Raw genomic sequence first — 17,689 nt, 5'->3', positions numbered from 1 at the left:
CCCCAGTACCTCAGAATGTGATCTTACTTAGAAACAGGATCATGGCAGACGTAATTAGTTACGATGCGATCACACTGGAGTAGGCTGGGCCCTTAATCCAGTATGACTAGTCTCCTTAAAAGAGGAAAAACGTCATGTGAAGACAGAGACACACAGGGAAAAGACAGACCTATGACCACAGAAGCAGAGATTAGAGTGGTGCATCTGTAAGCCAAGAAATGCCGAGGATTGCCAGCCCACACCAGAAGCTAGAAGAGGCAAGGAAGGAATTCTGCCTCAAGACTGTAACATAAAAATTCTGAGTTTCCAGCCTACTGGCCTGCCCTACAAATTTCAGATTCAAGGTGCAACATCAACTCCTGTCTGAGTTTCCAGTGTGCCAGCCTGCGTAACAAATTTCAGATTAATCAGCCCCCACAATCATGTAAGTCAGTTTCTTTAAATGAATGAATGAATAAATATTGGTTCTTTTCTCTAGAGAATCTTGATTGATACAGAAATTATGGAAACATTTAGGAAAATGGGGGAAGGGAAAGAGTAGATCTGGAGGTCACAAAAAATAAACTGCCTACTTCATCATTGTATCTATGATCTGTATAAAAACCTTACTGAATTAGTTTCTAATTTTAGTACTTTTTACATACTCAGAAAGAACTACAACAGTTAATCTTTTGAAGGGAAACAGGCTTGCTGACTGGATGATAGAATTCTTATTTGTATAAGATTTCCAGGTAGGAAAAAAAATATATATATATATACACATACATATATACACACACACACATATTTGATGTGTTGGTCCTTACGCTTTCAAGTAAATATTAAATTTTTTAATCCAAATATCATTACCACCACTTATCCATACCTTTACATAGCTTTATTAAAGGAGTATAAAAACATACTGTGTTTAATATTAAGTTGTGCGAAGTACTACCTAATACCTTTAAAAATCAGATGATTTATCTAGAGAATTAAAATGAGAAGGCCTAAAACACTCAATAATCATGAGTTTAGTTTTTCTATTTCTTTTTTAAAAGTTACTGGAAGTCCCTGATTGTACCCAGCATGCTACAAAGTGCTTAGGGAAATGTGCCATGAGTAAAGGGAGCTCACACTTGATTTTTTGAGGGAAAATTTTAGGTCTGAAGTACCAAATATGCTGAACAGTCAACAGATGATCTGAGTTCAATAAGAGAGACTTAGCCTGGCGTAATCACTAAAGACATAAACTAGCAGAGGAAACTGAAGCAAGAGTGAGTCTGAGTGAGCACAGAGAAGGCAGCTTTCCAGAAGACAGAAGTAATGAGACCAAAATTCCACCAGAACCTTTGGGGAACAAGCAGCAGACCACTGTGAAATGAATTCATGTGGGGTGTATGGACAGGCATGGCTGGAATGTTTTGCAGAGGACCCTGAATGCCAGGTGGAGACATCTGTGTGCTACAGAGTGCAGGTGAATGTTTTTTAGGAGGAAGTTTGGGAAGAATAGCTGACGAAGTAGGAACCAAGCATATGAAAGGAAGGTAGAGTGAGAGACTTGAGGTGGCCACTGCAGGAGAAAGGGGGCTGGTTCCTAGTGATACAAATAACGGTTCCACAGTTCAGGGGGTCTGCTTTTTAAAGATTCATTTTAACAAAGTTTAAAACATTTTAAAATATAGGTTCTAAGAATTTAACTAGCTCCTTTGCTTTTAGAGTGCCTAAAATAAGAAAAGAAGTTTTTCACATTAAAAGTTAAAAAGGCAAAAGAACATTCAGGAGCTTGAACTTCATTTTTTAAAAAAAGTTATGGTGCAAGACAAAGAAAACAATAGCTAGAATACACTAAATCCATAAATCCTCTAAATGCATTATGGCAAACCACAAAGCAAGGCAATGCATTATTTTTTTTTAACATCTTTATTGGAGTATAATTGCTTTATAATGGTGTGTTAGTTTCTGCTTTATAACAAAGTGAATCAGTTATACATATACATATGTTCCCATATCTCTTCCCTCTTGCATCTCCCTCCCTCCCACCCTCCCTATCCCACCCCAAGGCAATGCATTATCAATTCCATTTGGCAGAAACAGAAATTGAGATTGGGCACAGCCAAGGTCTCACAGCCAGTGAAGTACAGAAAAGCTTTGAAACCAATGATGATTCTATTAGACCTATCTCCTCCCAAAATGAAACCACCTTGAAAAACTTCCATATCCAGAGGAATATAAAAAGATGATGGAGGAATTTCCCTTAAAGTAGATGCTTTGAAAAAAAATAATAGATGGGTATAACAAAATACTAAAGCAATACAAAATAACACTGGCAACCTGCTGTAATTAAAAGGCATACACGCTAGAGAAAATTTTAAAATATTATTTGCACATGACATTATTTAAAAAGGAATCAAACAAAAATATATGAAAGTCTCTACCCTCACAATACCATGTACCAAACTGATTAATGCCTCCTCCCCCACTAAACTGTAAGCATAAGGGAATGGGTATATCCATGCACATCTTTACTTTTTTATAACTGGGGTTTTTTTTTTCTTTTCCTTTTTTTTTTTGGCCGCGCTGCGCTGCCTACTGGATTCTAGTTTCCCGACCAAGGATCAAACCCAGGCCCACAGCAGTGAAAGTGCAGAGTCCCAACCACTGGACCGCCAGGGAATTCCCTGTAAGTGGTTTTTGAGGATTCATCTTACTGGGCCATTTTACTAACTTTGGAATCACAGAGCAAGAGGAACCATGTGGGACGTAGGCCATGATAATGAAGAGTTTGGTATTAATTCTAAGAGCAATGGGAAGCCACTGAAGTGTTTTAGAGATAAGACTGAGCTGATAAAATCTGAATTTCAGAAAGATCTGACTGCTGCATAGATCACAGACTGGATGGGGTAATACACCAATGCAATAAATTAGAAAATCCAGCAACACATATGTAAAAATGTAACATAGGCCAAAATAGGTTCAGGGGTCTTAATATGATTCATTGCCAGATTCCCACAACTTGCCAGGTCGCCCAGGGAAGCGAAGTCATCCTAACACACACACACCAGAAAAACTAATGAACTAACAACTTATAAAATTCATCCCTGTCAAACATCCCTCCTACGGTAACAGGAGCCTGTCAGTCCACTTCACCTTTGCCCTGTCAGTCTCTCAAAGATGGCAGGTATTTCAATGACAAAGCAACACAATGAGTATCATGTACAGAGTAGAAGTGCAAACCTTCCAAAAGATGCAGGGCTTTACAAAGTCACTAAAAATGATGAGAACTGTTTCCAACTATTGGCAAAGCCACTGGCAGAAATGAAAATTGGAGAGGGACAATGCCTGGGAAGGAACGTAAGGGCACTTAATGGGGTGAAAAGTACTCGATATATTCTGTATCCTGACCTGGTTGGTAGCTACACAGATGTGTATATGTAGTAAATATCCATCAACCTGTAGATATACTTATGATTAATACATTTAGCTGTATGTAAATTATACTTTAAGAGGGGGAAAAAGGAACAAAAGAAGAGATGGTCCTCCTTCCTGTAAGAATTGCTAGTTCTGAATGTGAAGCCTAGAAATCCCATGGCCTGCTTGCTACCCGTGTGAAGATGAAATGGATACTCAAGATGGCAAAATGTACCTGGATTCTCAGAGACATCCATGAGCCACTGAGGGTAGTGGGCCTGGAGCCCACTCTTTCTCGGGACTTCCAATTATATGAGATAGTAAATGTTCTTAACGTTTAAGTACTTTAAGTCTGCTACTTGCCCCTGAAAGCATTTGAACAGATACCATGAGCAAATAATTGGAGAAAGCTAATGAAGATGAGATAATAGGAGGGCAAAAGAAAATAATATGAAAATATAAGTGGGCTTTGATAATGAAGCCTTTAAATATTTTGGCAAAAATGGATTTCTTTAGGATCATACTAGAAAAGTCCATCATAACACGAAGTATATAGTTTCATGCGATCTTGCAATTTTTAAAGAAAAATTATGCGAAACAAGCAACCAACACGTGATTCATTCTTCTTCCATTTTAAGAATTTAACACATCGTAGCAACTATAACATGAATGTTTCCATAATTTTGTTTCATTTTTCAAGATTAAACCCAAGTAAAGTCTTTTCTCCCCACCCCTGCTATCTCTGAAATGTTACTCCTATTCTAGGTCAATTCATTCTACGTGGCCTTGTTCTTGTACCAATTATTTTCAGAAAATAAAGAACCCTTATATGATGAAATCACAAAGAAAAAGTAAATTATTCACTCACACATCAACACTTAGAAACTTCAAACACAGACCTCAGTTCATGTTTGAATGAGAGACCCGAGCATACCGGTTAAAAGCATGGGCTCTGGAATCAGACTGCCTGGGATGGAATCCCAGTTTGCTGTTTACCAGTGGGTGACCCTGGGCAAGTTACTTAACCCTCTGCGACTCAGCTTTCTCATCTATAAAAGGGGAATAACAACTGTTCCTACCTTATAAGTTATAGGAGGAATATTAAATGGTTAATATGGGAAGTATTGATATTTCAGGCAGTAAGTACTCAGTAACCATTAGCTATTACATTTCAAAATCTAAGAAGACTGAGGAATATAAATGCCAACATTGGAATTGAGTTATTGGAGAAGGAAAAACTTTTTTAAAATCACAAGCTTTATGTTTAAATACAAGTATACATTTTAAATAAAATTAAGAAAAAAATGAGAACAGATATACTTAGAGTAAAAATAAGCTGAAAGTTTAATTTCTAAATATGTAAGAACTTTTTAAAGGTACCATATCAAACCTACTAAACTAGAAACTAAAGTGTTGATGCACTTTACTAAAGATGAAATAAAAAATCTGAATACATGGAGGAGAAAAAAGAATGAAAAACTCAGTATTATAAAGGGGTCAATTCTCTCCCCTACCCCTATTAATCCATTAATTTTACACAATTCTAATCAAAACTCCAACAGGTTTCGGGGTGCAATTTTTCTTTTTTATTTCATTTTCGTTTTAATTGATGAAATGATTCCAAAACTAATCTAAAAGAATGTATTAAGTAGAATAGCAAATAAAGTTTTGAAAAACAAGAAAATGAACAGTAACTTTCCTTCCTAGAAATTAAAATATACTACAGACTCAGAGTATTTAAGATAGTGATGTAGTAACACAGAATTAGACAAATAATTAATGAGTCCAAAAACAGAACCAAGTATTTATGGGAATTCAGTATACAATGAGTGTGGCATTTCAAATCAATGGGAAAAGACAGATTATTCAACAAATGATGCTGACAAAGGACTAAATATTTGATATTTCATCAAATACTAACCTCCCATCTTACACCAAAACAAATTTCAGATGGCTTAAATTTAAACATAAATGAAACCATAAACCAAAAAGTAATAGAAAAAAAGGTAGGTAAATACTAATATAATTTTAGGTTGGGGAAGGCATGACACCAAAGGCAGAAACTATAAAGGTAAAGACTAACAGATCTGACATGAAATTTTAATGCTTCTTTACCAAAACAAAATTAAAAGACAAGTGATAAATTTCTTTATAAGATACATCTGGTTGATTTTACATCACAGCACCCAACAGTCACACCTCTTGATTCACCCTTGTGTCGTCTCCTCCCACCCTGACTCTGAGCTTGACCATGTAACTGGCTTTGGCCAAGAAGACTAAGGGAACAGGATGCAGGCAGAAGTTTGATAAAAGCTTGCACACTGGGGCATGATCTAACGGAAGGCTGCTATTACTAAGTGAGAGACAAACAGACAAACCACATGAACCCAGTCAGGGAATGAAAAGATGAGTGAATCCAGGTGAGACCAGCAGAACTGCCCAGCCAACTCACACATGTTTTACTAGGTTTTGAGGTGGTTTGTAATACCACATTAGATAACTGGTATAATATCAATATATCTACACCATAAAGGGTTACTTATTGAAGATGGTATAAATCATTACAGGAACAACTAAACATCCCATTGGGAAAATAGGCAAAGGATATAGACAATTCACACAGAAACAGAGATGTCCAGTAAACACATGAAGAAATGTCCAACTCTAGTATCAAAGAAACACAAATTAAAACAATGAGATAACACCTTTTGCCTATCAGAGTGGCAAAGATTAAAAAGGCTGATAATGGCTTGAGTTGGTCACAATGTGGCACTCTCACTCTCATCCATGTTGTTAATTTGGTAATGTGTGTCAAAAACTGATAAAATTCCCTCTGGTCTGGTAATTTCATTTATTATTCACTCAAATACTTACTGCATACTCAGAGGCCTATGCTGGGAACTAGAATATAGTCAGATCAGGCAGGACCTACTAATAATTTTGCTTTTATTATTAATTTGGGTTTTATCCTAAGAGCACTAAGATGGCATTGAAGGCTTTAGCAAGCAAAGAACAATATCGGATTTCCACTTTAAGATCATTTTAACTGATGTATAGAGAATGGGGGACAAGAACGCAAGTGAGGAGACACTAATTGTTCCAGTGAGCGTTAACAGCGGCCTGGATTTGAGCACTGTCAGTGAGATGGAGAGGAGCAAAGGGAGGGCAACGTGATGGGACCTGCTGACAGAAAAAAGTAAAAGAAAGGGGAAAAATAAATACTACTCCTCAATTTTAATTCTAGAAACGTATGCTAAAATATAAGTATCTGTGCAGATATAAAATATGATACACAGGTGTACAAAGATATATACCCAAAGATGTTCATGGCAGTGTTTTTTATAATAACAAAAATAATGAAAAAAAATCTAAAAGTCTATCCCTAAGAGATTAAGGTCACTCCAAGCATAGTGAGAACACTGTGCAGTCACTTAAAATTATTTAGATTTCTATTTAGTGACAAGATGTGGAAAGGGGCCAGTTACAAAATACACAACATAATTTCACTTCTAAACAGTATGATCTCACTTTTATTTAAAACATACTCATACACACACAAGCACATTTATGGCTGCCTATGTGCATTACAGAAAGTCTAGAAAGCTATACATCAAAATATCAAAATTCTAGATGCTTTGGACTTGTTATTAAAATCTTTATACTCTCCATACCATCTAAAATCTATGCAAAACCTGTACTGCTTTATAGTGAAAGAAAAAAAGTAATTTTATAAAAAAAAAACTGACCAGACATTTATTTCGATAATAGTAAATTGGTTCATTTTCTTAAAATACTGCAAATAAAAGATTAAAGAGATTAAAAAGAGATCAAAATAACTGAAATGAAAACTTATGATTCCTAAATCTTAAATTGTTAAAAAATGCACAATTTGCTTGCGATACTAGTCGAATGTGAGATGAGAATTTGGGAGAGGAGAGGAAGGGACATCTCAGAGCAAAGCAGACACTCAAATATAACCAATTTTATCATTACAAAACCTGCACAGAAAGATCCCTTCACTGCACTGTTAGACAAGCAATTTGGACTCCCTTGAGATTTGACCTAAAAGAGCTATTCATTTTATTTCACTTTATGTTCTGAGGTTCTTTATGAATCTTCTTCCCTACAAAGTTGACACATACAATAACAGATACCAAAAAGGATAGGAGATTGAGGACCTCTGAAGCACAGTTAGTTATTTTGACTTCATTATCATCAGATGTACTGGTTGCCAAAACCAGATGTTCTAGAAGGGCAAAAAAATGTCATCAAGGTTGCTTCATTTCCCAAAGACAAAAACTTTCTTTGGTATTTGAGATTATTGTAAACAGACTCCCAAAAACAAAAAAAAAACACACTACCTGGTTTGAACAGTTTTCTGAAGATTCTGATGGATTTGCTTCACTGATATAATCAGTGACCTTAGTCATCCTTGCTTATAACAGGGCTACCAGAGAGATGGCTGCTACCTGAGCACAAAGATATGACCCCAAAATATGTTCAGGCCTCTCAAAGGCACCACTAATTAATGTTTCCACTTCAGCACTCCTACCTGCCTGGTTCCCTAAAGAGAAAAGCCCAATGGTTCTACCTTCAATATCTCTTCTTTAGAAAACATGAAGATGTCAATTTAAAATATCAGTCCAAAGTAACAAAAATGTCAGAAACAATGTAAAGCAAACAAGACCATCTTCTGGTATTATTTACTCTAGTGCATAAGTGAAAATAATAATCCAAGGATGGGGAGTGGAGGTTGAGACATAATTCACATACCATAAAATTCACCATTTTAAAGTATAAAATTCAGCGATTTTTAGTATATTCACAAGGTTATGCAACGATCATCATTGTTTAATTCTAGAACATTTCCCACCACCCCTGAAAGAAACTCCATACACACTGATTTGTAAGATATATGTTTGGTCATTCAGATATATATATACTTGGTCTTCCTCCACAGTTCAGGTTCACAGCTCCTAAAACCCTTGGAATTCCCCACGTGTAGAGAGCGATAAAGGTGTCTTGGTTATGTGAATGAGGTAACTTTCAGAAGCACCTAAGGATGGGAGCTAGTGCCAGGAGAACCAACCAAGTGATTGGAGGGTTGGAACTTTCACTCCCAGCCCCTACCCCGCCCCGTCCCCAGGGATGAGGAGAGGGGCTGCAAGTTGAATCAATCACCACTGGCCAATGATTCAGTCAATCATGACTATGTAAAGAAGCCTCCACAAAAAACAAAAGAACAGCCTTTTAGGCTCTCTTTTTTGAAAGCTTCCACACTGGGGAACCAGAACACTTCCACGTGCCACTGTGCCGGCCCCAAGCTCCACGAGGACAGAAGCTCCCTTGTTCAGGAACTCGCCCTGTGTAGCAGCTCTTCATCTGGCTCCTACTCTTTAATATAAACTTTTCGTAATAAATCAGTAATCTAGTGAGTAAACAAGTTTTCCTGAGTTCTGTGAGCTGTTCTAGCCAATTAACCACACCTGAGGAGGGAGCTGTGGGGACCCTCTGATTCACAGCCAGTCGGTCAGAAGTACAGGTGACAACCTGGACTTGCAACTCACCTCTGAAGTGGAGGGTGGGTCTTGTGGGACTGAGCCCTTTACCCTTGGAATCTCATTCTATCTCCAGGCAGACAGTGTCAGAGTTGGGATGAATTCTCAGACACCCTGATGGCATCTGGGAATTGCCTGTTGGTTTCAGGAAGTCCTCAACCTCCCCCTGCCCCTGACACACAGACACACAGACACACACACACACAGAGTAGAATGGGGTCAGGGAACCCTTTTGCACACACTCACTTCCCACTCCTCCTTCACTATCCCAAGACCATAGCAACTATTAATCTACTTCCTGTCTCTATAGATATGCCCATTATGGACATATCCTATCAATGGAATCATAAAATAAGTGGCTTTTTATGTCTGACTTCGTTCACTTAGCACGTTTCCATCCATGTTCCTTTTGACTATTATGAGTAATGCTGCCATGAACATTTGTGTACAGTTTGCACGAACATATGTTTTTATTTCTCTTGGGTATATACCGACGAGTGGAATTGCTGGGTCATCTAGTAACTCTATGTTTAGCATTTTGAGGAACTACCACACTGATTCTAAAGCAGCTGCACCATTTTACATCGTTTTTCACATTCTTAACATAAACTTAAGAGATGTCAGACTTTCAGAGAAGTAGGGGATTTACTCTTCTCAAGCCCATTTTACATGCCAAATGCTATGCCAGGGTTTTATATAATTTCTGACTTAATTTTCCTAACAACTCTGTAATGCAAAAAGCATCTCCATTTTACAGAAGGAATTCATATCTCAAAAACTGTTTGTAACCTACTCAAAACTCACTTAGTTCATAAACGTCAAAATAGAATTTGAACTCAGGTTGACTTCAAAGCCTGTCCTCTTTACCCTCTTCCATGCAACCTCTGCACTGAAATATATGCGCACTGACTGCTTTACACCAAAAGGATTCTTTGGAAAAGTACATGTTAACTAAGTATTAGAATCATTATAAAACAGAAGCTTCCAGCGTACAGAAATTTCTAGAAAATATAAGAGGTCTCTTGTGTAAATCATTCCCTGTTAGTAAATGATTTCTTCATGTAGAGTTACTTAATAAAACCAATCTATAAATCATCTAAGCATTATACAGATTAGTTTCTTCCATCAAAGTTATATCCACTGACAAAAAAAATCTGGGTATCTTCTACTGTGGGCTGAATTATTTCCCCCCAAAAAATCCATATGTTGAAGCCCTAACCCCCAATGTGACAATATGCGGAGACAGGGCTTTTAGAAGGTAATTAAGGTTAAATGAGTTCACAAGGGTGGGGCCCAAATCCAATAGGATCAGTGACCTTATAAGAAGAGAGAGAGAGCTCTGTCTCTCTCTCTCTCTCTCTCTCTCTCTCTCTCTCTCTCTCTCTCTCTCTCGCTCTCTCGCTCTCTGCCATGTGAGGACATAGTAGAAGGTGCCCAAGGAGATGGCAGTCTGCAAGCCAGTAAAGAGAGCCTTACCAGAACCTGGTCATAATGGCACCCTGATCTCAAGATTTCCAGCCTCCAGTACTTTGAGAAAATAAATTTCTGTGGGATTTTGTTACGGCATCCTAAGCTAATACATCTTCCTTCATAAATATCACAAACTATCCAATTATTGGTATTTTAAGCACTAGTAAGAATCAAAACAAAGCAGTCATTAAGTAGAGTAGAAATAAGCTAAACCAATAGACATGCATCAGCTTGTTGCTCAAAAATATCTGCAAGTCCCATGATCAAAGAGACTAAAAAACAGAATGATGGCCATTCTGTTAATGCAGAATTTAATGAGAAAGTCAAGGAAACCCGGTATCCTCCAAAAGGGCTTTGGAGTTAGACAAACTTGAGTTTGATTCTTTTTGGCCACTTCTGAGCTTTGTGTTTGAGTGAGAAACATACTCTGTTTGTTTCTGAACACTATTCCTGTGGTCAGGATGCTTGTTTTTGTTTGTTTGTTTCAATTAAATAACTTTATTAACATTTACTATATGCCAAATACTATTTTACATCCTATAATACCCAGTACACCTTCTAGAACACTACAGGTGCTCCAAAAATGGTGGTGGTTATTGTTAGTGCATAGATTCTGGAAAAGGACACCCCAAAGTTAAGCATTTACATGAGCACCCACTATTTGCCTAATATTTTGCTGGTACCGTGAATATAAAAACGCTGTCCTATCCTCAAGGAGCTTACAATGAAGAGGAACAGATAGATCCAGATCATTATAAAACAATGTAATAAATGCAATGGCCAAAAAACATGCAAAGTACACAGTAACACAAAGGGAGAGCTGGGAGGTAGATAAATCAAGGACTACTTCCCAGAAGGTCTGACAAGGAATTCCCTTTCTGATTTCTATTCCAGAAAACTTCGTAAGAAAACTTCATAAGCCCTTATTAGGGGAATCATTCACTGAGGTACAGCCTCAGCTCAGATTCTCCCTTTTAACTTTTACTTCCACTCAGTTCCATCTGTCAGTTTCAGAGAAGGGGGAGAGGGGCACAGGAAGAGTTTAAGTATCCTTTTCCTCCCCAACAACTGCATAAAAATTGAAATCACATTTTTCCAAATCCTTCTTACACTTATGATAAAGACTGGGTGCTTTACAAGTTATACAGTCACCCCAGATTTAAGCTGTGTGTAGGATAAGTAACCAAAACTGTCAGTCCAGTATGTAATTTCTTCTATACCAGCCAAATGGGCCTGCCAGTTATTTTGCTTATTCCAACTGGGCTAAAAAGGTATCCAAAACCTTGACTACTGTAAAAACCGGTAAATTTTCTTCATTAATCCGCATTCTTATTCAAGATGTGTTCACTTAATACCTACAAGGCAAAACAATGCCTAAGTACAATGCACTAACATTCCAAAAACTGCAAATTTGGCTCCTGCCCCTAAAATTAACGTCTGTGAGAAAGTCACACATCCCAAAGCTACAAACATAAAGGAAGATCCTGGGCATGGAGACTACTATTTGTCTCCTTTCATGGGTATCTCACTTGACATCTGACACAACAATCTTTGAAATAATAGAATTATCTCCATTTTTATCTGTTTTCTCCATTAACAAGTCAGCATATAAACCCTGGATCTTCTGAGCTTTGATTGTGCCACACTCTAAAATGTATATTAAATTTAAATGAGGGTAACAAAATCACAATAACTACTTCAAAGACTAAATATACACACAGGAAGGAAACTTAAAGATCGGTTTCCTCACCTACAAAATAAGAAGGGTGGACTAAATCACAGATGGTTAAATAATGAGCATTCCAGGTAACACTCTATTGCCACTCTCTGGGACCCTCATCCCTATTAAACATTACTAATCATGGCACTTTCTCACCAAACCCAGAAATGCAGCTCTGTCCTTATCAACATGGCAGCCACTACCAATTGGGAGTAGATAAGCAAAATATAACTTGCTTGTGGGACTTCCTTGGTGGCGCAGCAGTTAAGAATCCGCCTGCCAACACAGGGGACACAGGTTCGAGCCCTGGTCCGGAAAGATCCCACATGCCGCGGAGCAACTAAGCCCGTACACCGCGACTACTGAGCCTGCACTCTAGAGCCGGCGAGCCACAACTACTGAGCTCGCGCGCCTAGAGCCCATGCTCCACAACAAGAGAAGCCACTGCAATGAGAAGCACACGCACCGCACCGCAGGTACAGAAAGCCCACGTGGCAACAAAGACCCAACGCAGCCAAAAATAAATAAATAAATAAATTTATTTTTTAAAAAAAACCTTGCCACACTTGGACTGGATGAGGTGAAGCTAACTACCCAAAAGCTTTATATAACTAGTCTACAACAGAACTACGCCCTAAAACAAGAGAAGTAATATAATTGTACAATGTTTACAAGTACGTAATACACACTCGCTTCCATTATCATTTGATCCTTAATACCCAGTAAAGAATTATCCCTATTTTTACATATTTTAAAATACAGATCAGTGAAATAATGTGATCAGCTCAAGGTCATCCACCTAATAAGTGGCTTGGATGAATCCTCACAACTCCACAACACCTTTTTCCATGAGAAAGTCACAGAAGAGTGAGTGGAAGCCTGGACTATTTAATATGGACCTAAGAATGTCAATCCAAAATCTTCTGAGCTCTTCTTAGCCACTAGGCTACATGCAACTATTTTAGATCAGACAAGCTCTTCTTTCTATCAAAATAAGATCTTGAGTAACTAACCAACTAAGTAAAAATGTAATCATTTAAAAGGCATACACTATATTAATATTAAATATATACACCTACCTCAATCATAAATCTTATACTTTTGAAACATTACATAAATGAACAATAAGAACAGAACCAAAAAGTTGGATGTTACACTAACAAAAGTACCAGTTTTTTGGGTCTCAACCCTTTCACTGTCTTATGTGAGAAATACACTTTCTCATTTTTTAAATTCTTATCTGTAAGCAAAACATTAACAAGTAATTCTATATACAGCTTTTTACAAGTATAGAATGCCGTTAAGATTGTTTCAGGAATGTAAAGTATTATTCTGTTTCCTTCTATACAGGAATTATTACATTATACCACAATGAGCGTGCTATTCCTGAAATTACAGTCATTTGAAAGATCTTACACCAATGCCTAAACCGCCAACATATTTAGCATATCCTCTCTTCAGAATTCTGACCAACTTAAATGGAAATTCCTACTCATGCACTCCTATTTCCGGATGGCCTTTAAAACATCAGAACTACTCCTTAATATAAATAAGAGAGATTCGACTTAATAGTATAACATTTATGTCCTACCATACTTGAAAGCATCATTTGGACTAAGTCAAATATGAATATAACCTGAAGAGCCCTTTCTTAAGCACCAAAATATCCCAGAGCTTTTTGCAGCCAGCACAAGAACCTTTTACTTTCACACCACACCGTCCTGCTTTTACAGGTATCTAAGGAAATGTGTATATATGAGTTGTACAAACCACCTACCAAATAATCCAATGCCTTCCAAAGTGAAAAGCGGATCCTCTTTTCTGCTCTTAAATTATTCACAATTAGTCTACAAAGAATTACTGTAGACTACCTGAACAAACTTTTCTGACCTGTGTACCATGTTCTATATTTATGCTACTGGAAAGAATCAGTGTGATTCGTCCCTCTCTACATTTAATAAGCAATAGAGCAGGAAAACAGCTTAAAAATTACAAGTTACTTTTTGTAAGAAAAGGAACTTTTAAGTGAAGACATAATTTACTGTTGACAGACTCACAGCTATACATGATAGTGATCAAACTTCACTGAATACTTTTAACTTTTTTTTTTTTTTTTGGTTCACAACCTCTGAGTATGACAACTTTACGATCATTTTATTTTAAAATATCCCACTTTCATTGTTTTACATTTCTCAATGTTGAGAAAATTTTACCCAAAGTTTGGAAAAATTTGATAAATTCTTGTCTGCAAGACCCCTATAAGCATTAAATCTTTAAAGCAGAAATCAACAATATGTTGTATTACAAGATGTTAACATTACGGATGTTTTATTATAGTTCCTGAGTCTTCAAGGACATCAGTAACTTGATTAAAAAAACCACGCTCAAATGCATGACTCGCATTTTTCAAGCCACATTTTATGAAGATTATGTTTTTTGGTTTGTATGCCATAATTACATTTTGAACTGATCCCTTATATTTGAAAATAACTTGCATGTGAAATCACTAAGGAAAAGGGTCACTTGGAAACAGAGCATTAAAAACAATTTTTAAAGCCTTCAAATAAAGGTCTATAACTTGGAATTAAAGAAAAACATAATTCAAATTCACAGTAAGCTGAAGTGAAAACTCAACACAGCTTATACCACAAAAAATATATATATATAAACAAAGTGGTAGTGTTCAACCTTGACAGAAAAAAAAAAAAAAAAAGTTTAAAATGAAAACTACTTAAATTGAGAAAGAATTCCAATGACATGACATTTTCTTGCCAAAGCGCAGGAATGTGTAGATTCTATCATTCAAATCTCATTGTATTACATTATAAAGGTCTTGGCAACGGTTAGCCATTAATCTTTTAACACAAAGGAGATTCAAATCCAAATGAACTGTAAGACTATCTCTTCCAGAAGACAGAAATGGAGTAATTTACTTTATCCACAACTGTTTAACCTAAAAGGAAGGCCGTAAGGATGATAACGCAGAATGGATCAGCCTTCAGTCTACCAAGTCCCATTTCTCACGAAGTCTTGCACCAATCCGAAAAGAGAAGGCTAGGGACACAAAACAGGCTTAGGAAAGGCTGAAAAAAATCTCCAATGAATGACACACCACATCATGGTTTATTCTTACACAACTGGAGAAACAAAAACGAAAAATATCACACCATATGTTTCATCGTATCAATTAAAAAAATATTTTACGACCGTACCTTCAATTCTTTGGGGCTGAAAAAATAATTTAGCTTCTGTTTTATTGATTACAGAGGAAAAGGAAAAAGCAGCTGCTGCAATGCAACACAGGCTGCTACAGAGAAAGGAGAGAAAACGGTTTTCCAAACAAATCCCTCTCCCGCCCCCGTTTACACACCCCAAACAACTTACTTATCCCAGTCTTTCACTGTGTCCCCCCAAATATAAACCTAATAAATTATTTCCCTTCCCCCACCATCGTGAAATTTCACCTTTCAGAGCTTTCACCTATCGCTACCAGAGCACTTTATTCCCCGCAGAAATCTCAGATCTTTCAAACTTTTCTCCCTTTTTTAATTAAACACGAGAGTTTTGTTATAAAAGTGCACGAAATTTTTACATACAGACGGAAAAATATCTGTTTCCCAGCAACATGCACGCTTCGATTCTCGAACCCCTCCCCATCTCCCAGGTCTGGCTTGCAAAGGCTGGTGGGGGGAGGGAGCCAGGAGCAAATTAAATTTAGGAAGGGAAATCCTGGGCGAAAGAGGAGCATTTGAGGAAAAACGGGACAACGTCGAAAAGAGGACCCCCCCCCATAAGAGGGTTGGGGAGGATTACAAGAAAGAAAGAGAAATGAGAAGGGACAAAGCGGGAGCGGGGAGAAAGAGACCAGAGACCGGGGAGACGCGCCGGGCCGGGAGAGGGAAGGCGGGGTCCGGGGAGAGCGGGGTCGCGGCTCCCGCGGCACAATGGCCCGCCGGCCCCCGCCCCGCGCGCCCCTCACCTCATGGTGTCGGCCGCGCCGAGGCTTTCCCAGCAGCCGGGAGACGCGGGAGGCGCCGAGCCGAGGGGGGTCTCTCCTCCAGGGGCGGGGACGCAGCTCGGGGCCGGGAGACAAGTGTCCAGCTCCTCCTTCGGGCGGCCGCGAGGCTACACCATCTCCTCGCACAAAGCCGAGGCGCCGGCCCGGAGTGGGAGAGAAGAGGGCGAAAGAAAAGCTGGGGAGGGGGCGGAGAGGCCGAGGCGCCGAGCGGGTCCCGCGGCCGCCACAGCCCCCCACCTCCTCCTCCTCCTCCTCCCCCGGGAGCTTCCTCGGCCGCCCTCGGAGGGGTGCCCGCCGGGGCCGCGCGCCCGGCCGCCGCTCCACAAGCCCGCGCTCGCCGCGCCCGCCGCCGAGGCCGTGTGCAACCGGCAGCTGCGGCAGCCGCGGGAGGAGAGTCGGGATCGCCTCGAGAAGCCCGGGAGGAGGCGGGGCGCGCGGCGGAGGAACACGCAGGCGCCGCCCTCCTCCCCCCCTTCCCCCGGGGGCGAGGGGGCGGTGAGGGGGGAGGGGAGGCGGGGGGCCGGGCGCCCCCCTGCCGCCGGCCGGACCCCCCGCGGTACTGCGGAGAGCGGGGAGGGGCGGGAGCGGGCTCGGCGACGACGGGTTAGCAAAGGCTCTTTGTTGCTTTCCCACCCCGCCTCCCCAGCCCCCTGGGATCGGGGCTGCTTCCCCCACCCCGCCCGCAGCCGGCTAGGGTTCCTCCCCCTGGGTTGTCCTTGGCCGTCGTTCCCCCCCCACCCCGGTCGCCTACCGCTCCCCTGAGACTGGGGGGAGCTCCCAGGCCTCCCCCGCGCCGGAGTGCGGAGACTGGGGCGCCGGGACCTCCCGGCGCGGGACCTGCGGCCCCCGGCTTGGGAAGCCAGGAGGCGGCAACCGGGATGCGTGACTGGGCACAGGGCCGGGCCGGGGGACTCCGGATCTGCCCGTCCGGGTGCCCTCGTGCGGGGCTTGTCTTCAGCTCATCCTGTTGCTATCTCAGGAACGGGACCTGCCAGTCGATGGGCATCCCGGCCAGCCCCACGGCCCGCCCCCGCCGCGCGCCGCTCCCGGCGATTCCTCCGGGGTGGGGGGAGAGGTGGCGTATAAATGTAAAATATGGTCATCATTGTTCGCTTCGCTCCTTTTCTTCCCGAGGAATCCCAGTGTGCTGTACCGATTTAACGAGCTGATATGCACACACCAAGTATAGGGATGACTTCATCCCCGAAAGAACGCAGCCAACTCGCGGGGAAACGCAGTCGCCGGGAGACGCGCGCGGCATCGTGTGCAGCAGCGGGAATGGAAGAAGAGAAACGCAGCCGGTGAAACCGCTTTCTATCGTCATTAGCAAAAAGGGAATTCCGGCCGCGGGAGGGGGGGAGAGGGGGGCGGGGGGCCGGGGAGTGATGTCAAATAATGATAGTTTTAAATTTTTCGTCATTCGTTTGGTCTTGAAATCACCTTGAAAAGGTAAACGTAAAATGCTGGCGAAGAAAACATTTAAAGTCAATGGCATGGGGCGGGGGCAGTCCATCCAGAAAGCCCCATCTAGAAAGC

The 17,689-nt window shown here is 40.4% G+C and overlaps 1 protein-coding gene across 6 annotated transcripts in view; it reads right to left on the bottom strand.

Annotated features, from left to right (window-relative positions):
* The window catches only part of ENAH (ENAH actin regulator), a 168,429-nt gene extending 151,622 nt beyond the window's left edge, over positions 1-16,807 (bottom strand). Inside the window, exon 1 of one of the 6 annotated variants that reach the window (XM_068541752.1) lies at positions 16,115-16,807. In XM_068541752.1, coding sequence (XP_068397853.1) covers positions 16,115-16,119 — 5 coding nt within the window. In that variant the 5' untranslated portion in view covers positions 16,120-16,807. The remainder of the gene's footprint in view (positions 1-16,114) is intronic. The other 5 variants (XM_068541754.1, XM_068541755.1, XM_068541757.1 and 2 more) reach the window with 5 other exon arrangements.
* Between the last annotated feature and the right edge of the window lie 882 nt (positions 16,808-17,689).

The sequence above is a fragment of the Eschrichtius robustus genome, chromosome 3 (assembly GCF_028021215.1).
Source record: "Eschrichtius robustus isolate mEscRob2 chromosome 3, mEscRob2.pri, whole genome shotgun sequence".
Lineage (NCBI taxonomy): Eukaryota > Metazoa > Chordata > Mammalia > Artiodactyla > Eschrichtiidae > Eschrichtius > Eschrichtius robustus.
The sequence above is the reverse complement of the archived record's forward strand: the minus strand, read 5'-3'. Positions and strand labels throughout refer to the sequence as shown.